This window comes from Eleutherodactylus coqui, chromosome 5, assembly GCF_035609145.1.
Source record: "Eleutherodactylus coqui strain aEleCoq1 chromosome 5, aEleCoq1.hap1, whole genome shotgun sequence".
Taxonomy (NCBI): domain Eukaryota; kingdom Metazoa; phylum Chordata; class Amphibia; order Anura; family Eleutherodactylidae; genus Eleutherodactylus; species Eleutherodactylus coqui.
The window spans coordinates 264,756,782-264,774,234 of NC_089841.1; the positions used below are offsets into that span (position 1 = coordinate 264,756,782).

General features: G+C 43.7%; 1 protein-coding gene across 1 annotated transcript in view; it reads left to right on the forward strand.

Annotated features, from left to right (window-relative positions):
- LOC136628971 (calcium and integrin-binding family member 3-like) overlaps positions 1-17,453 on the forward strand; it is a 208,066-nt gene that overhangs the window by 175,086 nt on the left and 15,527 nt on the right. Inside the window, exon 4 of the mRNA XM_066605044.1 lies at positions 14,043-14,190. Coding sequence (XP_066461141.1) covers positions 14,043-14,190 — 148 coding nt within the window. The remainder of the gene's footprint in view (positions 1-14,042; positions 14,191-17,453) is intronic.

Here is a 17,453-nt window from a genome sequence, read left to right on the forward strand (position 1 = left end):
TCCTATATATGACATAATCAATGCCCGTGCCAAATTTCACGTTTCTATGACACCGGAAAGTGAGAAAATTACATTCCGTACGTAAAATTTGGACGCTAATTCTTTTGCGCATAGAATTCAATAATCAAGTTTGGACCCATTAGCTTTTCCTATTTATGACATAATCAATGCTCGTGCCAAATTTCACGTTTCTATGACACCGGAAAGTGAGAAAATTACATTCCGTTCGTAAAATTTGGACGCTAATTCTTTTGCACTTAGAATTGAATAATCGAGTTGGGACCCATTAGCTTTCCTATTTTTGACATAATCAATGCTCGTGCCAAATTTCACGGTTCTATGACACCAGAAACTGAGAAAAATACATTCCGTATGTAAAATTTGGACACTAATTCTTTTGCGCATAGAATTGAATAATCGAGTTGGGACCTATTAACTTTTCCTATTTATGACATAATCAATGCCCGTGCCAAATTTTAAGTTTCCATGACATTGAGAAGTGAAAGATTTAGATTATGTACGTTAAATTTCGACGCTAATTCTTTTGCGCTAGAATTGAATAATCGAGTTGGGACCTATTTACTTTTCCTATTTTGGAGACAATCTATGCTCGTGCCAAAATTCATGTTTCTACGACATCGGGAAGTTGGAGAACTTTTGGCGAGTCAGTGAGTCAGTGAGTGAGTGAGTGAGTGAGTCAGTGAGTCAGTGAGGGCTTTCGTCTTTATATATATAGATAGCAATATTTTGTGACTGTGTCATTATTTCCACATTTACCCACCAACTTCATCCCAGAAAGATCCACATGAACTGGTTTAGGAATAAATTACTGTCACTATTACCGATTGCTGCACTTGCCAGCTCATCCAGCGCTGCAAATGGGATCAGGAGTAAATGGGTGGCTGATAGAGATGAGCGAGTATACTCGCTAAGGCTAACTACTCGAGCGAGTAATGCGTTAGCCGAGTATCCTCCCGCTCGTCTGTAAAGATTCGGGGGCCGGCCGCGGCGGGGAGGAACGGAGGGGAGATTTCTCTCTCACTCTCTCCCCCCCGCTCACCGCCGCAACTCACCTGTCACCCGCTCCGGCAGCTGAATCTTTACAGACGAGCGGGAGGATACTCGGCTAAGGCACTACTCGCTCGAGTAGTTAGCCTTAGCGAGTATACTCGCTCATCTCTAGTGGCTGAACTGAGAAAAAGATATAGTCAAGGCAACATGCCTGCTTGGCTGCAGAAATTTCAGCAGAAGCTGAAATTGTGATGCTGCTCCTCTGGGTGCAGCACTGCTTCCCTTAAGCTGCCTGGCAGCAAGGCCATCAAAAGTAGGAAAAGTGTGTACTCCCTCTAATGGTGAATTTATGCATGGCATTTTGCATTAAAGCTTGGTTGCTCCTTCCCCTGAAAATGCGAGCAGCACTGCTGCTACAGCGCCATTCTGACAGTCCCTGTCACAAGCTCCCCCTCTTGTGATGTGACCAAAAGATCTGCCTATTATTGAGCTATGTGGTATGTGATGCGGATAGCACAGAAGTGATGGGCCTGTAAAGATGCCAGTGTAATATCAGCTGTCTCACACAAGTGTTTTTTACAGCATATTACAAGCGCAGTGCCTCTCACAGCACGCAAAATGAAAGCGACATACACTACCTTGCGTACTGCTGTCTTCTCACCGGTAAAGGTGGGTAGCCAATGGCCGCTGATGACTGCACCATGAAACCCTGCAAGCAGTGCACCAACACATAAAAAGGAGAGGGTGATTACTACCTCACAGTGACTGAGTCGGCGCATAGTCGGCAGGGAGAATGGGTGAAAAGTAACAACACAGCAGATCATAGTGTTAGAAAACCGGAACAGACAGCAGAATCTGGAGGGCGTGGTGTTGATCCTAAGTTACGAACACAATATAACTTGTTCTATACTGTTTCCAAAACTTCCATTCACTTTATGATCGTTATGGAAATAGCGTAGCACATCCATTGGCTATTTCTATAATCCCAGCCACCTGTGTTTTACCAGAGCCTGCTTTAACCCCTTAAGGACCAGGTTGTTTTGTACCTTAAGGACCAGACACTTTTTAGGGATTTTACCCATGTGGCAGTTTTACTGCTCCATTTTTTTTCCTTTAGCTACCAAAATTATTTTTGCTGCGTTTTTTTTTCAGTGACATATTGGACTATTTTTTAATATCTTTTTCACTGACTTTTTTTTCTGTTTTTTAGTTTTATTGGGGGTAAAATGCTAAAAAAAATGATTTTTTTTAACATTTATAGTTTTTAAAAAAAATTTTTTTATATTTACACTAAAATAAAGTATGGGAATGGGTTCCTCTATTTGTTTCGGACGTTTTGATATATAGTATGTATGGGTTTGGTTTACAGGGCGCATACGGCGACGGTTTTTGTTGGCGTCTGCTTTGTGTTATTCTCTTTCTTATGTATGTATTGTTGTTTTATTCTGTTGTTTTGTCTTACTGATGTATGTAATTGTGTTTTTTACTATCTGTGTCCCCCATGACGTCATATAAGACCTCTGGGGGACACTCACTTTTTTTTTTTAACTTTATTTGACATTTTCCCACTGTAGCTGGGCAGTCCATAGGACCCTCAGTTACAGGGGAAAGCAACCCCTGTGGTGACATTAGTCACCTGCAGAGCTGCCAGGGTCTAAGTCTGACCCTCCAGCTCTGCAGTAGCAGGGAATCCCGGGAGGTCACATGACCCCCCGAGGCTCCCGTAGTGAAAGAACTTTTTACTTTCACTTTGCCCCGACAGTGCTCACTGTATATCGGGGAAGCAAAAGGCAGGAAGGGTTAAAAACCCCTCCCGCCTTCTGCTCCAGGTTATCAGCTGTCACTAACAGATTGCAGAGGCAGGAGGCTTGACTGATTGCAGAGGAAGGAGGCTTAGAGCACCGCCGTATTTTTACAATCGGTGGTCCTCAAAGCCCAGGACCAGCCGCCGTATATATACAGTGGCTGGTCCTTAATGGGTTAACAGACAGAACTGTAGATAGATGCAGGCCCAGAGGTGGAACCCACATCTACCAGACATGATTGTATTTTGATTTATACTGTGAATCTATATATATAAAGACGAAAGCCCTCACTGACTCATTCACTGACTGACTGACTCACTGACTGACTGACTCGCCAAAAGTTCTCCAACTTCCCGATGTCGTAGAAACATGAAATTTGGCACAAGCATAGATCTCCATAGATCTCCAAAATAGGAAAAGTAATTGGGTCCCAACTCGATTATTCAATTCTAGCGCAAAAGAATTGGCATCGAAATTTTGCGTACGGAATCTAAATCTCTCACTTCCCAATGTCATAGAAACTTTAAATTTGGCCCGCACATTGATTATGTCATAAATAGTAAAAGTTAATGGGTCCCAACTCGATTTTTCAATTCTATGCGCAAAAGAATTAGCGTCCAAATTTTACGTACGGAATGTAATTTTCTCACATAGAAACTTAAAATTTGGCACAGGCATTGAATTTGTCATAAATAGGAAAAGCTAATGGGTCCCAACTCCATTATTCAATTCTATGCGCAAAAGAATTAGCGTTCAAATTTTACGTACGGAATCTAATTCTCTCACTTCCCGATGTCATAGAAACTCGAAATTTGGCAGGAGCATTGATTATGTCATAAATAGGAAAAACTAATAGGACCCAACTCGATTATTCAATTCTATGCACAAAAGAATTAGCGTCAAAATTTTACGTACGGAATGTATTTTTCTCACTTTCCAGTGTCATAGAAACGTGAAATTTGGCACGAGCATTGATTATGTCATAAATAGGAAAAGCTAATGGGTCCCAACTCGATTATTCAATTCTATGCGCAAAAGAATTAGCCTCCAAATTTTACGTATGGAATGTAATTTTCTCACATAGAAACTTAAAATTTGGGACGGGCATTGATTATGTCATAAATAGGAAAAGTTAATGGGTCCCAACTCGATTATTCAATTCTATGCGCAAAAGAATTAGCGTCCAAATTTTACGTACGGAATGTAATTTTCTCACTTTCCGGTGTCATAGAAATGTGAAATTTGGCACGAGCATTGATTATGTCATAAATAGAAAAAGCTAATGGGTCCCAACTCAATTATTCAATTCTATGCGCAAAAGAATTAGCGTCCAAATTTTACGTACGGAATGTATTTTTCTCACTTTCCGGTGTCATAGAAACGTGAAATTTGGCACGAGCATTGATTATGTCATAAATAGGATAAGCTAATGGGTCCCAGCTCGATTATTTCATTCTATGGGCAAAAGAATTAGCGTCAAAATTTTACATACATAATCTAAATCTCCAAATTTTACGTACGGAATGTAATTTTCTCACTTCCCAATGTCATAGAAACATGAAATTTGCCATAAGCATTGAATATGTCATAAATAGAAATAGCTAATGGGTCCCAACTCGATAATTCAATTCTATGCGCCAAAGAATTAGCGTCCAAATTTTACGTACGGAATGTATTTTTCTCACTTTCCGGTGTCATAGAAACGTGAAATTTGGCACGAGCATTGAATATGTCAAATAGGAAAAGCTAATGGGTCCCATCTCGATTATTTCATTGTATGCGCAAAAGAATTAGCGTCCCACTTTTACGTACGGAATGTAATTTTCTCACTTTCCGGTGTCATAGAAACGTGAAATTTGGCACGAGCATTGATTATGTCATAAATAGGAAAAGCTAATGGGTCCCAACTCGATTATTCAATTCTAGCGCAAAAGAACTAGCGTCCAAATTTTACGTACGAAATGTAATTTTCTCACTTTCCGGTGTCATAGAAATGTGAAATTTGGCACGAGCATTGATTATGTCATAAATAGAAAAAGCTAATGGGTCCCAACTCGATTATTCAATTCTATGCGCAAAAGAATTAGCATCCAAATTTTACGTACGGAATGTAATTTTCTCACTTTCCGGTGTCATAGAAACGTGAAATTTGGCACGAGCATTGATTATGTCATAAATAGGAAAAGCTAATGGGTCCCAACTGGATTATTTAATTTTATGCACAAAAGAATTAGCATCCAAATTTTACGTACGGAATGTAATTTTCTCACTTTCCGGTGTCATAGAAACGTGAAATTTGGCACGAGCATTGATTATGTCCTAAATAGGAAAAGCTAATAGGTCCCAACTCTATTATTTAATTCTAGCGCAAAAGAATTAGCGTCGAAATTTTACGTACATAATCTAAATCTCTCACTTCGCAATGTCATAGAAACATGAAATTTGCCATAAGCATTGAATATGTCATAAATAGGAAAAGTTAATGGGTCCCAACTTGATTATTCAATTCTAGCGCAAAAGAACTAGTGTCCAAATTTTACGTACGGAATCTAATTCTCTCACTTCTTGGTATCATAGAAACATGAAACTTGGAACGGGCATTGATTATGTCATAAATAGTAAAAGTTAATGGGTCCCACCTCGATTGTTCAATTCTAAGCACAAAAGAATTAGCGTCCAAATTTTACGTATGTAATCTAATTCTCTCACTTCCTGATGTCATTTTATATAAAGGAAACGTCGCATGGTTACCTCCCTGTGGTGTTTCCTGGGTAACACAGAGAACTATGCAAAATGGTGAACATATATTTTTCCGGTATCTCTAAAGTAACCACGACTTCCGAAGATTTTTCTGTGTGAACACCAGATAAACACCAGTGCCAAATTAACTCGGGTGAAGCCGGGTATATCAGCTAGTATGCAATAAATGTCTAAGGTGACATTTATGCAATAAATAATAAATGTCTAAGAATACACCTTTAAATTTGTCTAAATTTACTATTTACTTGGTTGAACAGACTGTACATACTGTGCACTGTCTGTACATTCATTTATCCAAAGAGTGCATAAAAGAGCCCGTGAAAGATTATTTGGGACCTAATTGTCAAAAATCTCTTGCCCCCACGTAATTCAATAAACCACTGAACTGTCTTGGGTCTTTATTTATTAGGTAAACTCAACCCCTTAGTGACCAAGCCTGTTTGTGCCTTAATGACCAAGCCAACGTGGGCCCGGTGACAGCTCACGGCTATTGCCTGCCTCCGGCAGCCAATAGCAGGAAGCTGTCATACACACAGACCCCAGGGCATTAGTCTACAAGGCCAGAGCATTTTATGGTGTTCGCTATGCAAACTGTATGTCTCTTTCTCTCTGTCTCTTTCGTTGTCTGTCTTTCACACTCTCTCTTTGTCTCTCTCTTTCTGTCTCGGTATTGCTGTCTCTGTCTCTCCCTCTCTGTCCCTCCCTTTTTTTATCACTCTCTTTCTATCTGTATTGCTCTCTGTCTGTTTATCGCTCTCTTTATGTCTGTCTATTGCTTTCTCTGGGTCTCTCTATCTCGCTCTCTTTATCTATTGTTCTTTCTCTGTCTGTTTTTCTGTCTCTCTATCACTTTCTCTGTCTCTTTTGCTCCCTCATTCTTTGTCTCTATCGCTCTCTTAATCAGTCTCTCTATTGCTCTTTGTCCATCTATCGCTCCTTCTCTCACTGTCTCTCTATTGCTCTCTCTGTCTCTATCACTCTCTCACTCTGTTTCTCTGTTGCTCTTTCTCTCACTGTCTCTATTGCTCTCTCTATCACTCTCTCACCCTGTCTCTCTATTACTCTCTGTCTCACAATCGTCTCTCTCTCTGTCTCTCTATCACTTTTTCTCTGTTTCTGTGTCTCTATTGCTCTCTCTGACTCTTTCTAATGCTGTCTTTCTCAATTGCTCTCTCTAGCTCGCTCTCTCACTCTGTCTCTCTATTGCTCTCTCTCTGTCTCTCTATCGTTGTCTCCCTCTCTATCGCTGTCTTTCTGTCTCTCTATCGCTCTCTCTCACTGTCTCTCTATTGCTGTCTCTCTCTATTGCTGTCTCGCTATAGCTCTTTCTCTCAGCCTCTCTCTCTGTCTCTATTGCTCTCACTCTGTATCTCTATTGCTCTTTCTCTCTATCTTTGTCTCTCTCTTATCGCTGTCTCTCTCTGTCTCTCTGTTGCTCTTTCTCTCACTGTCTCTCTTGCCCTCTGTCTCTATTGCTCTCTCACTGTCTCTCTATTGCTCTTTCTCTCACTGTCTCTATTGCTCTCTCACTCTGTCTCTGTATTGCTCTCTATCGTTGTTTCTCTATTGCTATCTCTCTATCGCTTTTTCTCTCATGGTCTCTTTCCCTATCGCTCTCTCACTCTGTCTCTCTATTGTTCTCTCTTTGTCTCTCTATTGTTACCTTTCTATTGCTGTCTCTTTCTGTCTCTCTGTTGCTCTTTCTCTCTGTCTTTCTATCACTGTCTCTCCTCTCTATCACTCTTTCTCTCATTGTCTCTCTATCGCTCCCGCTGTCTCTATCACTCTCTTACTCTGTCTCTCTATTGCTCTTTCTCTCTACCTCTTTCGTGATCTCTCTATTGCTCTCTCTCTGTCTCTCTATTGCTCTCTCCGTCTCTCTATTGCTCTCTCGCTGTCTCTCTATCGCTGTGTCTCATGGTCTCTTTCTTTATCGCTCTCTTTCTGTCTCTCTATTGCTCTCTCTGTCTCTCTCACTCTCTCACTCTATCACTGTTTATCTTACTGTCTCTATCTGTCTCTCTCGCTTTCACTCTGTCTCAATTGCTGTCTTTGTGTCTCTATCGTTGTCTCTCTCATTGGCTGTTTCTCCATCTGTCTCTCTATCGCTCTTTCTCTCTCTCTAAAAACGACTTGTCTCTATCGCTTTCTTTCTTTTGCTCTCTCTGCCTCCTTGTCATTGTCTCCATCGCTGTCACTTTCTGTCACTCTATCACTCTTTCTCTCAGTCTCTCTATTGCTCTCTTTGTCTCTTTATTGCTCTCTCTCACTCTGTCTATCACTTTCTTTGTCTCTATCGCTGTCTCTATTGCTGTCTCTCTCTATTGCTCTCTCACTCTGTCTCTCTATCATCTTTTTTCTCTATCTTTGTCTCTCTCTATTGCTTTCTCTCACTTTCTCTATCGCTCTCTGTCTCTCTATTTCTCTCTCTCTGTCTCTATCGCGGTCTCTCTGGCTATCGCTCTTTCTCTCACTGTCTCTCTCTTGCTCCCTCTCTGTCTCTCTATCACTGTCTCTCTTTGTCTCTCTATTGACCTTTCTCTCATGGTCTCTTTCTTTATCGCTCTCTGTTTCTATCACTCTTTCTCTTTGTCTCTCTCTATCGCTCTTTCTCTCACTGTCTCTCTATTGCTCTGTCACTATCGCTCTCTCTCTGTTTCTCTATCATTGTCTGTCTCTATCACTCTCTCTAATTGTCTCTGTATTGCTCTCTCTCTCTATTGCTCTCTTTCTTTATCGCTGTCTCACTATCGCCCCTGGTTGGGCAGTGTATGGTACAGCTTAGCAGTGTATGCTCGTTGCTTTTCCATGAGATGAAATTACGTACCTAATGCCCCTAGATTTATCCACGAACCTTACCCCAGCCCCTGTGCACGAGACAGCACCAAAATAGCAGACGCATGCACAAAAGTCGCAGATTACCAAACTTAGCCGAGAGCCTGGAGTTTTTAAAGGAGGTCGCGGTCTCTGGTCATGTAATGTGTCAAAGTAAAAAAAAGTTACACCTCCCATCACAAATCCATCAGGGGAGGTAAAATGACTTACCTAAGCCCTCTAGCGATGTCCTTCACCAAAATCTTTATCCGCGGACCTTTCTCTAGCTTTGGTGCATGCACCTATTGGCAAAATGCCGAACACAAGCGCAGAAGCTGGGGAGGGCCCAGGAAATTTAAAATTTCCTTGCTCTTGGCTACTAAAAGTATCAGAGAGCCTGTAGCAGTGATTGAGGGCTGCGGTGAGAGGTCCCTGGTCATGTGAACGCCGCTATCCAATGGATAATGGCGATCCTATCAAAGTTTTAAAAAAGTTGAAGTCTAATCTCGCCTCACTGATCGGTGAGAAGAGATGAAATGTCTAATTGGAGGCCTCCACATTTGAACCCCAATGCCATCCTCCTCCACGGACCTGCACTGGCTTCTGCGTATGTGCCTGCTGGCAAAATGCCAGACACATGCGCAAGAGCCGGGGCGGGCCTGGGAAATGTAAAATCACCTTGCTCCCAGATATTGAAGCCGAGAGCCTGAAGCAGTGACCATTCGCCTCGACTAGATGGAACTTGCTCACACAATGGGATAGAAATGGCAGATTCTGCATGCGTTTCATTACTGAGAATCGAACAAATACATTGGATTACACAATTCTACTCACATTAGCAGGTCAGAATGCAGCATGTTCTATTTTACTGCGGATATCTACAACATAGAGCCCATTGTGCACTATGATCGCATATATACCCGCAGCCCATACGCAACTACATTGTGTACAGTCTGCGGGTTTCTGCGTCATCGCTAAGTGATGCTGTGGGAAATGTTAACAAAAAAAGGTCTACTGCGTATGACCACCTGTATGTGTACGCAGTTGTGCACAGTACCGCAAAAGGATTCCACATACGGTCGTGTGAGCCCGGCGTTATTGAGGTCGCTACCTGTAATACATAATTTACATGAAGTTCCTGGGAATGCTCGCTTTCCTGCAGTTCCAGGAGCAGCTTGTTTAAAGCCTTATACGTGACACCTCAGCAAGCTTACAAAGGCTCACAGAGTGCCACTTTTTACACCTCATCCCTGCCATTGAGGTCAAGAAATGCCCCCCACAAAAATGCATTAGTGGAGGAGGGATACCCGGTTTTATTGCCCCATGTGCCGTCCCAACCAGGCCTCCGTAATTAACTGTTTTCAGACCTACCACACAGTTTACATTATTACTTTTAAGATTTAGTGAATGCCTGCATTCATATATGTGCTGTACAAAAAAAACAGTTTTTAAATGACACAATTGCCCAAAAAACAAAAATCATATTTTCTTTCTGCTTTGCTTAGAATCATAGAATTGTAGAGTTGGGAGGAACCTCCAGGGTAATTATTAGGAAATTATAGTACCAGTGTTTTTGGTGGTGCAATGCGCCACACAGCTCTGCTACATGCACGTCACACACACACAGCACTGCTACGTAGCTATCGCATATGAGCTGCATGTGTTCTATGAACATCAGCAGCTCACTGATGTGAAATTGTGGCTTGTTGTTGTGTCATGTGAGCTGCATTAGCTCCTATATGTTGACATGTTTGCACAACAGCGGCAGTTTGTTTCAATATTGGACAATGGTTCAAAATTAGATGAAGACTGGACTGGTGTTGGTGGCATTAGCCCTTAGATTACATGATATCCTGTTCAGGAGATGTGAAGATTGCTGTGAAGGACTACGCTTTAATGTTGTTGGTTAATATGCACTGCCAACTATGTATGAATACCCAGAGAGGCTATCCAAGGTGGGATTATTTATTCTAGAAAAAAGACGGCTAAGGGGTGACCAAATAACTATGTATAAATACATGAGGGGACAATACAAGGATCTCTCCCATGATCTGTTTATACCTAGGACTGCGACGGGAACAAGAGGGCATCCGCTACGTCTAGAGGAAGGCAGGTTCGTCACTAACACAGAAAAGGGTTCTTTACTGTAAGAGCAGTTAGACTGTGGAACTCTCTGCCTGAGGATGTGGTGATGGCAAAATTCATAGAGGAGTTTAAATGGGGACTTGATGTCTTTCTGGAGCAGAAGGATATTAAGGGATTTAAATCTTAGGTTAATTGTTAATCCGGGTATACAGGCAGGTAGGAACTATTAGGGGTTGATCCAGGGAACAGTCTGATTGCCATTAGGGAGTCAGGAAGGAATTTTTCCCCCAAAAAGACTAATTGGCTTGTGCTCTTGGGGATTTTTGCCTTCCTCTGGATCAACAACATGGGAGGATAAACAGGCTGGACTAGATGGACATTGTCTTCATTCAGCCTTACATAGTATGTATGCGCAAAGGACCTCTGATGATGTCACAGTCATGTGATGAGAGGGCGGAGCTAAGAGCCAGTGTGTGTAAATTTGTGAGGTGTCATTTATTGGAGCAGTCTGACAACCAAGTACAAACTGGCAGACTGATTACTGCTGTATGCATTGCAACTGGGGCCGCAAGGGTTTGTGGGGGACATAGTCTGCACATAATTCCTCATTCACTGCAGAAGGAGGTCAAATGACCTGTGATGACTTCACTGTCATGTGATCAGGGGGTGGAGCTAAGACCCAGTAATAACTGACATCATCACAGGTGCTGTCAGGCTCTGCATGTAACTCACACGTCACACAGGCATACAAATTGGACGCGCAAGTGGTCGTTAGTACTTTGATTACTTTTCTCTTTTCTTCTGTATCTGGACCTAGACAACTTTAAACACTTCTTTCAGCCATGATTCATCTCTGCACATGCTCTCCATGCTGCTGCTACCCACAATGCCCCTTTCAGTGTTCTTCCCTCTTTTGTGCCTCACAAAGTGATAGTGCCCCCACACAGAAAGATTCCCTCTTAATAGCAGTGTGCTCCTTTATGCCCCCAGCTGTAATAATATATCCCTTTATATCTCACTTAGTAATAATTCTCCTTTGTGCCATCCACAGGCTAATAATACTCACTTTGTGTACCTGAAAACAACATGGTTCCTCTGTGCCCTGACAAAGTAATAGTGGTCCCTGTGGGACCCGACAAACTAAAAGTGCTCACTCTGTCTGCTCTTCATAGTAAAAATGACCCTGTATTGCCCTCAAAGTAATAGTGATCCCTCTGTACCGCCACAATATAATAGTGGTCCCAACGTGCCCCTCATAGTGGACAGTGGTCCCTCTGTGCCCTGACAAAAGAATTAAGCCCCAATTGTGCCATCTCAAAGTAATAGATCTCACCTTCAAATAAAAACACACCAGGTAATAGAGCCCCCTGGGGCTAAGGTTGCCACCTTTGTCACAAAAAATCCTGGCCATGGTAAAAAGGCGCGTGGCTTATTACGGCATATTATTTGACCTCCGGGCACCCTGTGGCCTCTAGTGATTGCAGCCTCGCTGGCTGCCGCATCACTTGACACAGTGGCCCTAGTTGAAATGGCGATCCCCACAGTGGTCCCAGTAGAAATAGTGACCCCGCACAGTGTCCCCAGTAATATTAACTCCACAATAATATTAACCCCCCTCAGTGATATTATTAACCCCGCTTGGTAATAATAGTAACACCCCCCTCAGCAATAGCAGTAACCCCCTCAGTAGTAATATTTCCCCTCAACCCATATACCATAAGACACCCCCCCTACTTCCCACCCAAAATTCTGGAAAAAAAATGTACACAAAAATAACCCGAAAGCTGGCGCTGCGTTAGCCAATGACAGCCATTCAATGACATCATTGAATGGCTGTAATTAGTTTACCCAGCGCCGGCTTCTAATTGGCTGACGCCGGCGCTGGCTAGCCAATCAGTGCATAATCTTTGCTAGAGGTAGGGAGTTCAAGCCCCGCTTCCAGAAAGAAATGCACTGCTGGCACAGAGGACATCGCAGCAGCCTGCAAAAGCGTCGAGGACCCGCAAGCACAGCGGAACGCTGGTGGTAGGTGAGTATTAGACCCCCCAGTATGATTACCAGCGGGGAGTTGCGGCACCCCAGTTCGGAATCGCTGAGAATACCAGCCTTGGTGTCCGATGGGTGGTCAGGACTGGTTTTCAAAAAATACCGGTAAGTAAAAAATACCGGAACCGGCGGGCAAAATACCGGCCAGGCCAGTGAATTACTGGTTGGGTGGCAATCCTACCTGGGGCCCAGCCTTTTCACCTAACTTCCTTCCCTTCAGACCCCTAAGCCAAGAATCTCAGAAGCACTACTTGCCACAGTAATTGTCTCTAAGCCTCTTCCCCTGCCACTTCCACATAGCCTGACTCCCTCTGTCTCCTGCTCAGTATCAGCTTTAAGCACTGGAGACTGAGTGGAGAAGCCAAGCTATGCTGTGCACAAAATCACATGGTCCAACAAGCAGGGAAGCAGCATAATAGACTTTAGAGAAGTGACTTTTGCTGGGTGGAAGTTTGTGTCTGTGATGGCATCGTGAGGGCTGCTGTAGTAACAGTTACTGTGGTGAAGGGAGCCTCTGGACCACTGTGTCTTAAAGGGGTTGTCCCGCGAAAGCAAGTGGGTCTATACACTTCTGTATGGCCATATTAATGCACTTTGTAATGTACATTGTGCATTAATTATGAGCCATACAGAAGTTATCAGAAGTTATTCACTTACCTGTTCCGTTGCTGGCGTCCTCGTCTCCATGGTGCCGTCTAATTTTCAGCGTCTAATCTCCAGATTAGACGCGCTTGCGCAGTCCGGGTCTTCTTCTTTTCTGAATGGGGCCGCTCGTGCAGGAGAGCGGCTCCGTGTAGCTCCGCCCCATCACGTGCCGATTCCAGCCAATCAGGAGGCTGGAATCGGCAATGGACCGCACAGAAGCCCTGCGGTCCACCAAGGGAGAAGATCCCGGCGGCCATCTTCACCAGGTAAGTAAGAAGTCACCGGAGCGCGGGGATTCAGGTAAGCGCTGTGTGGATTTTTTTTTTAGGTCCCTGCATCGGGTTTGTCTCGCGCCGAACGGGGGGGCTGTTGAAAAAAAAAAAACCCGTTTCGGCGCGGGACAACCCCTTTAAGGGCCCTGTTGCAACTGTGACCCCTGCGACCGCTTTAGTTATATCACTGAGCTGCAATGTGCATGTGTGACCAACGCTTCATTCACTCACAGCATTGTTGTGCAAACCTACTGAGTCTCACTGATAAGTGAGACTCAGTAGGTTTACCCGCTGTCAGATGAAAAAATACAGATCGCACATCTGGATTCAAACATGCAGTTTGTTGTGGCAGTTTGAGCCAAACACTGGAATGGATACTGAAGAGAGGAGAAGGATCAGTCTTCTTTTATCATTTTTCTTCTCTTTGGATCTGCTCCTGTTCAAAAAAAATGCCATTAAAACTGCATGTGTTATTCCAGCCCTCTGAATGGAAGCCAATGTATGACTAAGCTCTCTGCATGATGTGGTATTTGGTATAAAATATAAATAATGTATGGCTTAATATTATTGACTTTTCTAACATAACCAATTAAATATATTACAGGACAATCCCTTCCGCCAAAGGATAGCTGAAGTCTTCTCAGAGGATGGGGATGGCAACATGACTTTGGATGATTTTTTGGACATGTTTTCTGTGCTCAGTGAAATGGCTCCACGTGATCTTAAAGCTCACTATGCTTTCAAAATTTATGGTTAGTTCATTCATTGCTGAGTCAAATATTTATATTGCTGCTGTACATTTTTGTGTCAACACTTTCATTATTCTGGATTTTAATTTGTTTAGTTTGTTAGCCGAAACGTTTTTGTTTTTTTTCAATAGCCCCCCCGTTCGGCGCGAGACAAACCCGATGCAGGGGTTAAAAAAAAAAAAACGGATAGTGCTTACCTGAATCCCCGCGCTCCGGTGACTTCTTACTTACCTTGTGAAGATGGCCGCCGGGATCTTCACCCTCGGTGGACCGCAGGTCTTCTGTGCGGTCCATTGCCGATTCCAGCCTCCTGATTGGCTGGAATCGGCACACGTGACAGGGCGGAGCTACGAGGAGCCGCTCTCCGGCACGAGCGGCCCCATTCAGAAGAAAGAAGACCGGACTGCGCAAGCGCGTCTAATCGGGCGATTAGACGCTGAAAATTAGACGGCACCATGGAGACGAGGACGCCAGCAACGGAGCAGGTAAGTGAATAACTTCTGTATGGCTCATAATTAATGCACAATGTACATTACAAAGTGCATTAATATGGCCATACAGAAGTGTATAACCCCACTTGCTTTCGCGGGACAACCCCTTTAAGGGCTCATGCTATGGCCGTATGTATAAAACGGTCCCCAGCAGCATTTTACACATTACATCCCATATGCTCTGCCGGCAGAGAGCCAATAGAGACCAAATATGGGCTGCAGATGCCAGGAAATCACACGCCTCGGATATGCGCAGTGTGATTTTTATTTTATAATACCCCGCTCTGTTCATAGCAGGGATGAGTATAGAAATGCTGCCCATACGCAAAATATTGCAAATGGACAGCGTATCATATGCAGCCCAAACACAGAAAAATAGAGAAAGCTGCAATTTATTTCTCTCACTTATCGATTTGCAGTGTCCACATGTTGGTGTGCACGGAACAATGAAAGTTCATTGACTTTCATTGCCTTCATTCATAGAGTATTATGCGTGTGTGCAAAGCATGTGTGTTATGCGATGTAAACAAGGTCGTGGACATAAACCCTAATTTGAGATCTTTAAGGGTGCTTTCTCACAAGTGGAATACTTTTTGTGATATGCTGCACCAAAATCCGCATATCTACATGTCTATCTCCGCATCGCTAAGTGTAGTTGCACCTACAGCCATCTGAGACCACCCTAAAGCTGGAAGTGCAGCATCCCGTAGGGTGACCCCGGACACATGGCATGCGCTGAGGAGCTGCGAGGGCAAAATGCTGGCTTGTCACGGCGGGAAATAAATGAGCCACAGATAGTGATATAGTATCTCAGGTCTCAGGTAACTTCCCCCCCTGTTCCCTACCTACTCTCCCCCGCCGCCCCCCCCCCCCGAATCTTTTCGGACAAGCGGGCATGTACTCAAATTACTCGCTCGAGTAATTTGCCTTAACGAGTATGCTTGCTCATCTCTAGCTAATATGCCTCAGGAACCTAGAAGACATGGACCTCTTCCCGCTCTAAAGCACTCGCTCTAAAGCACTCATATTTATAGCCTCACTCATACCACGTGACAGGATAAAATTGATACATTTACAGACAGTCAGCTCACACTTTGCAGACATTAAAGGGGTTGTCCCGCGCCGAAACGTTTTTTTTTTTTTTTCAACCCCCCCCCCCGTTCGGCGCGAGACAACCCCGATGCAGGGACTGAAAAAAAAAAATGCACAGCGCTTACCTGAATCCCCGCGCTCCGGTGACTTCTATACTTACCGGTTGAAGATGGCCGCCGGGATCCTCTACCTCCGTGGACCGCAGCTCTTCTGTGCGGTCCATTGCCGATTCCAGCCTCCTGATTGGCTGGAATCGGCACGTGACGGGGCGGAGCTACACGGAGCTACACGGAGCCCCATTGAGAAGACAAGAAGACCCGGACTGCGCAAGCGCGTCTAATTTGGCCATTTGACCATTTTAGACGGCGAAAATTAGACGGCAACCATGGAGACGAGGACGCCAGCAACGGAGCAGGTAAGTGAAAAACTTTTTATAACTTCTGTATGGCTCATAATTAATGCACAATGTACATTACAAAGTGCATTATTATGGCCATACAGAAGTGTATAGACCCACTTGCTGCCGCGGGACAACCCCTTTAACCTCTCTCTTGCTGCAGCTGTACAATACACATAACAGAATGACAAGACACAGAGCAACTACATAAGACATACATGTATGACATTATGGAGAGGGCCAGGAAAGCATGTACTGGGCCACTACTGAAGTACATAATGTCATGTTTACACATATTTTTGCTATGGATTAATCCTACTGCATACGCTGAACTTTTCCATTATCTCCGATTGACCCAACTTATACCAAGACTGTTTTGTTGTCCTACATTTGGGAGGTATGACTCCCCATTCCTTTCTTTTAAACTGTATTAAAGAGCGTAGTCAATAGAGATGAGCGAGTATACTCGCTAAGGCACATTACTCGAGCGAGTAGCGCCTTAGCCGAGTATCTCCCCGCTCGTCTCTAAAGATTCGGGGGCCGGCGCCGATGACAGGTGAGTTGCGGCAGGGAGCAGGGGGGATCGGAGGGGAGAGAGGGAGAGAGAGATCTCCCCTCCGTTCCTCCCCGCTCTCCCCTGCCGCTCCGCGCCCCCTGCCAGCCCCCGAAAGATATATTCAGTGCCATTTTGTTACATTGTTATCATAGTGTGCCCAGCAGTTGACAGACTACAATGTACAGTGTAGCGCACTAAATTATCGCTCTGGGTGTCAAGCAAACATCTATGGTGCGCTGAACGATTGTTTACTAAAAACTACATCAGTATATGGGAGCCTATGAATAAAATATACACCAATATAGCATTCAATTTGCATACGTTGGAGCTTTACATTCCGAAAATCTCCTAACTTATGCATTGAATGTAAGAAGAAAACGACATGTGAACAGAGCCTAAAAGGTTACTATGGGCTTCTGCCTCTGCCAGTGAAAATATGTAATGTGTTGATATGTGTATATTAAAATAGGAGCCATTCTTACAGAACAGCTTAATTCTGGCACATATGTGAGACTGTACTATGGTACATGAAGAGGAGTTCTTGGGGTAAGACAACTGCATTAATGTAAGCTTTTTTTTCGTCTCAAGTAGTTTTACTGAGATTATTACAGGTCAAAATTTCTCTCGCAAGGGGTGCATTTTTAAAACATAGTATGTTAGGCTGAAGGGAGACAGTGTCCATCTAGTTCAGCCTGTTTCCATCCCCCTTGTTAATCCAGAGGAAGGCAAA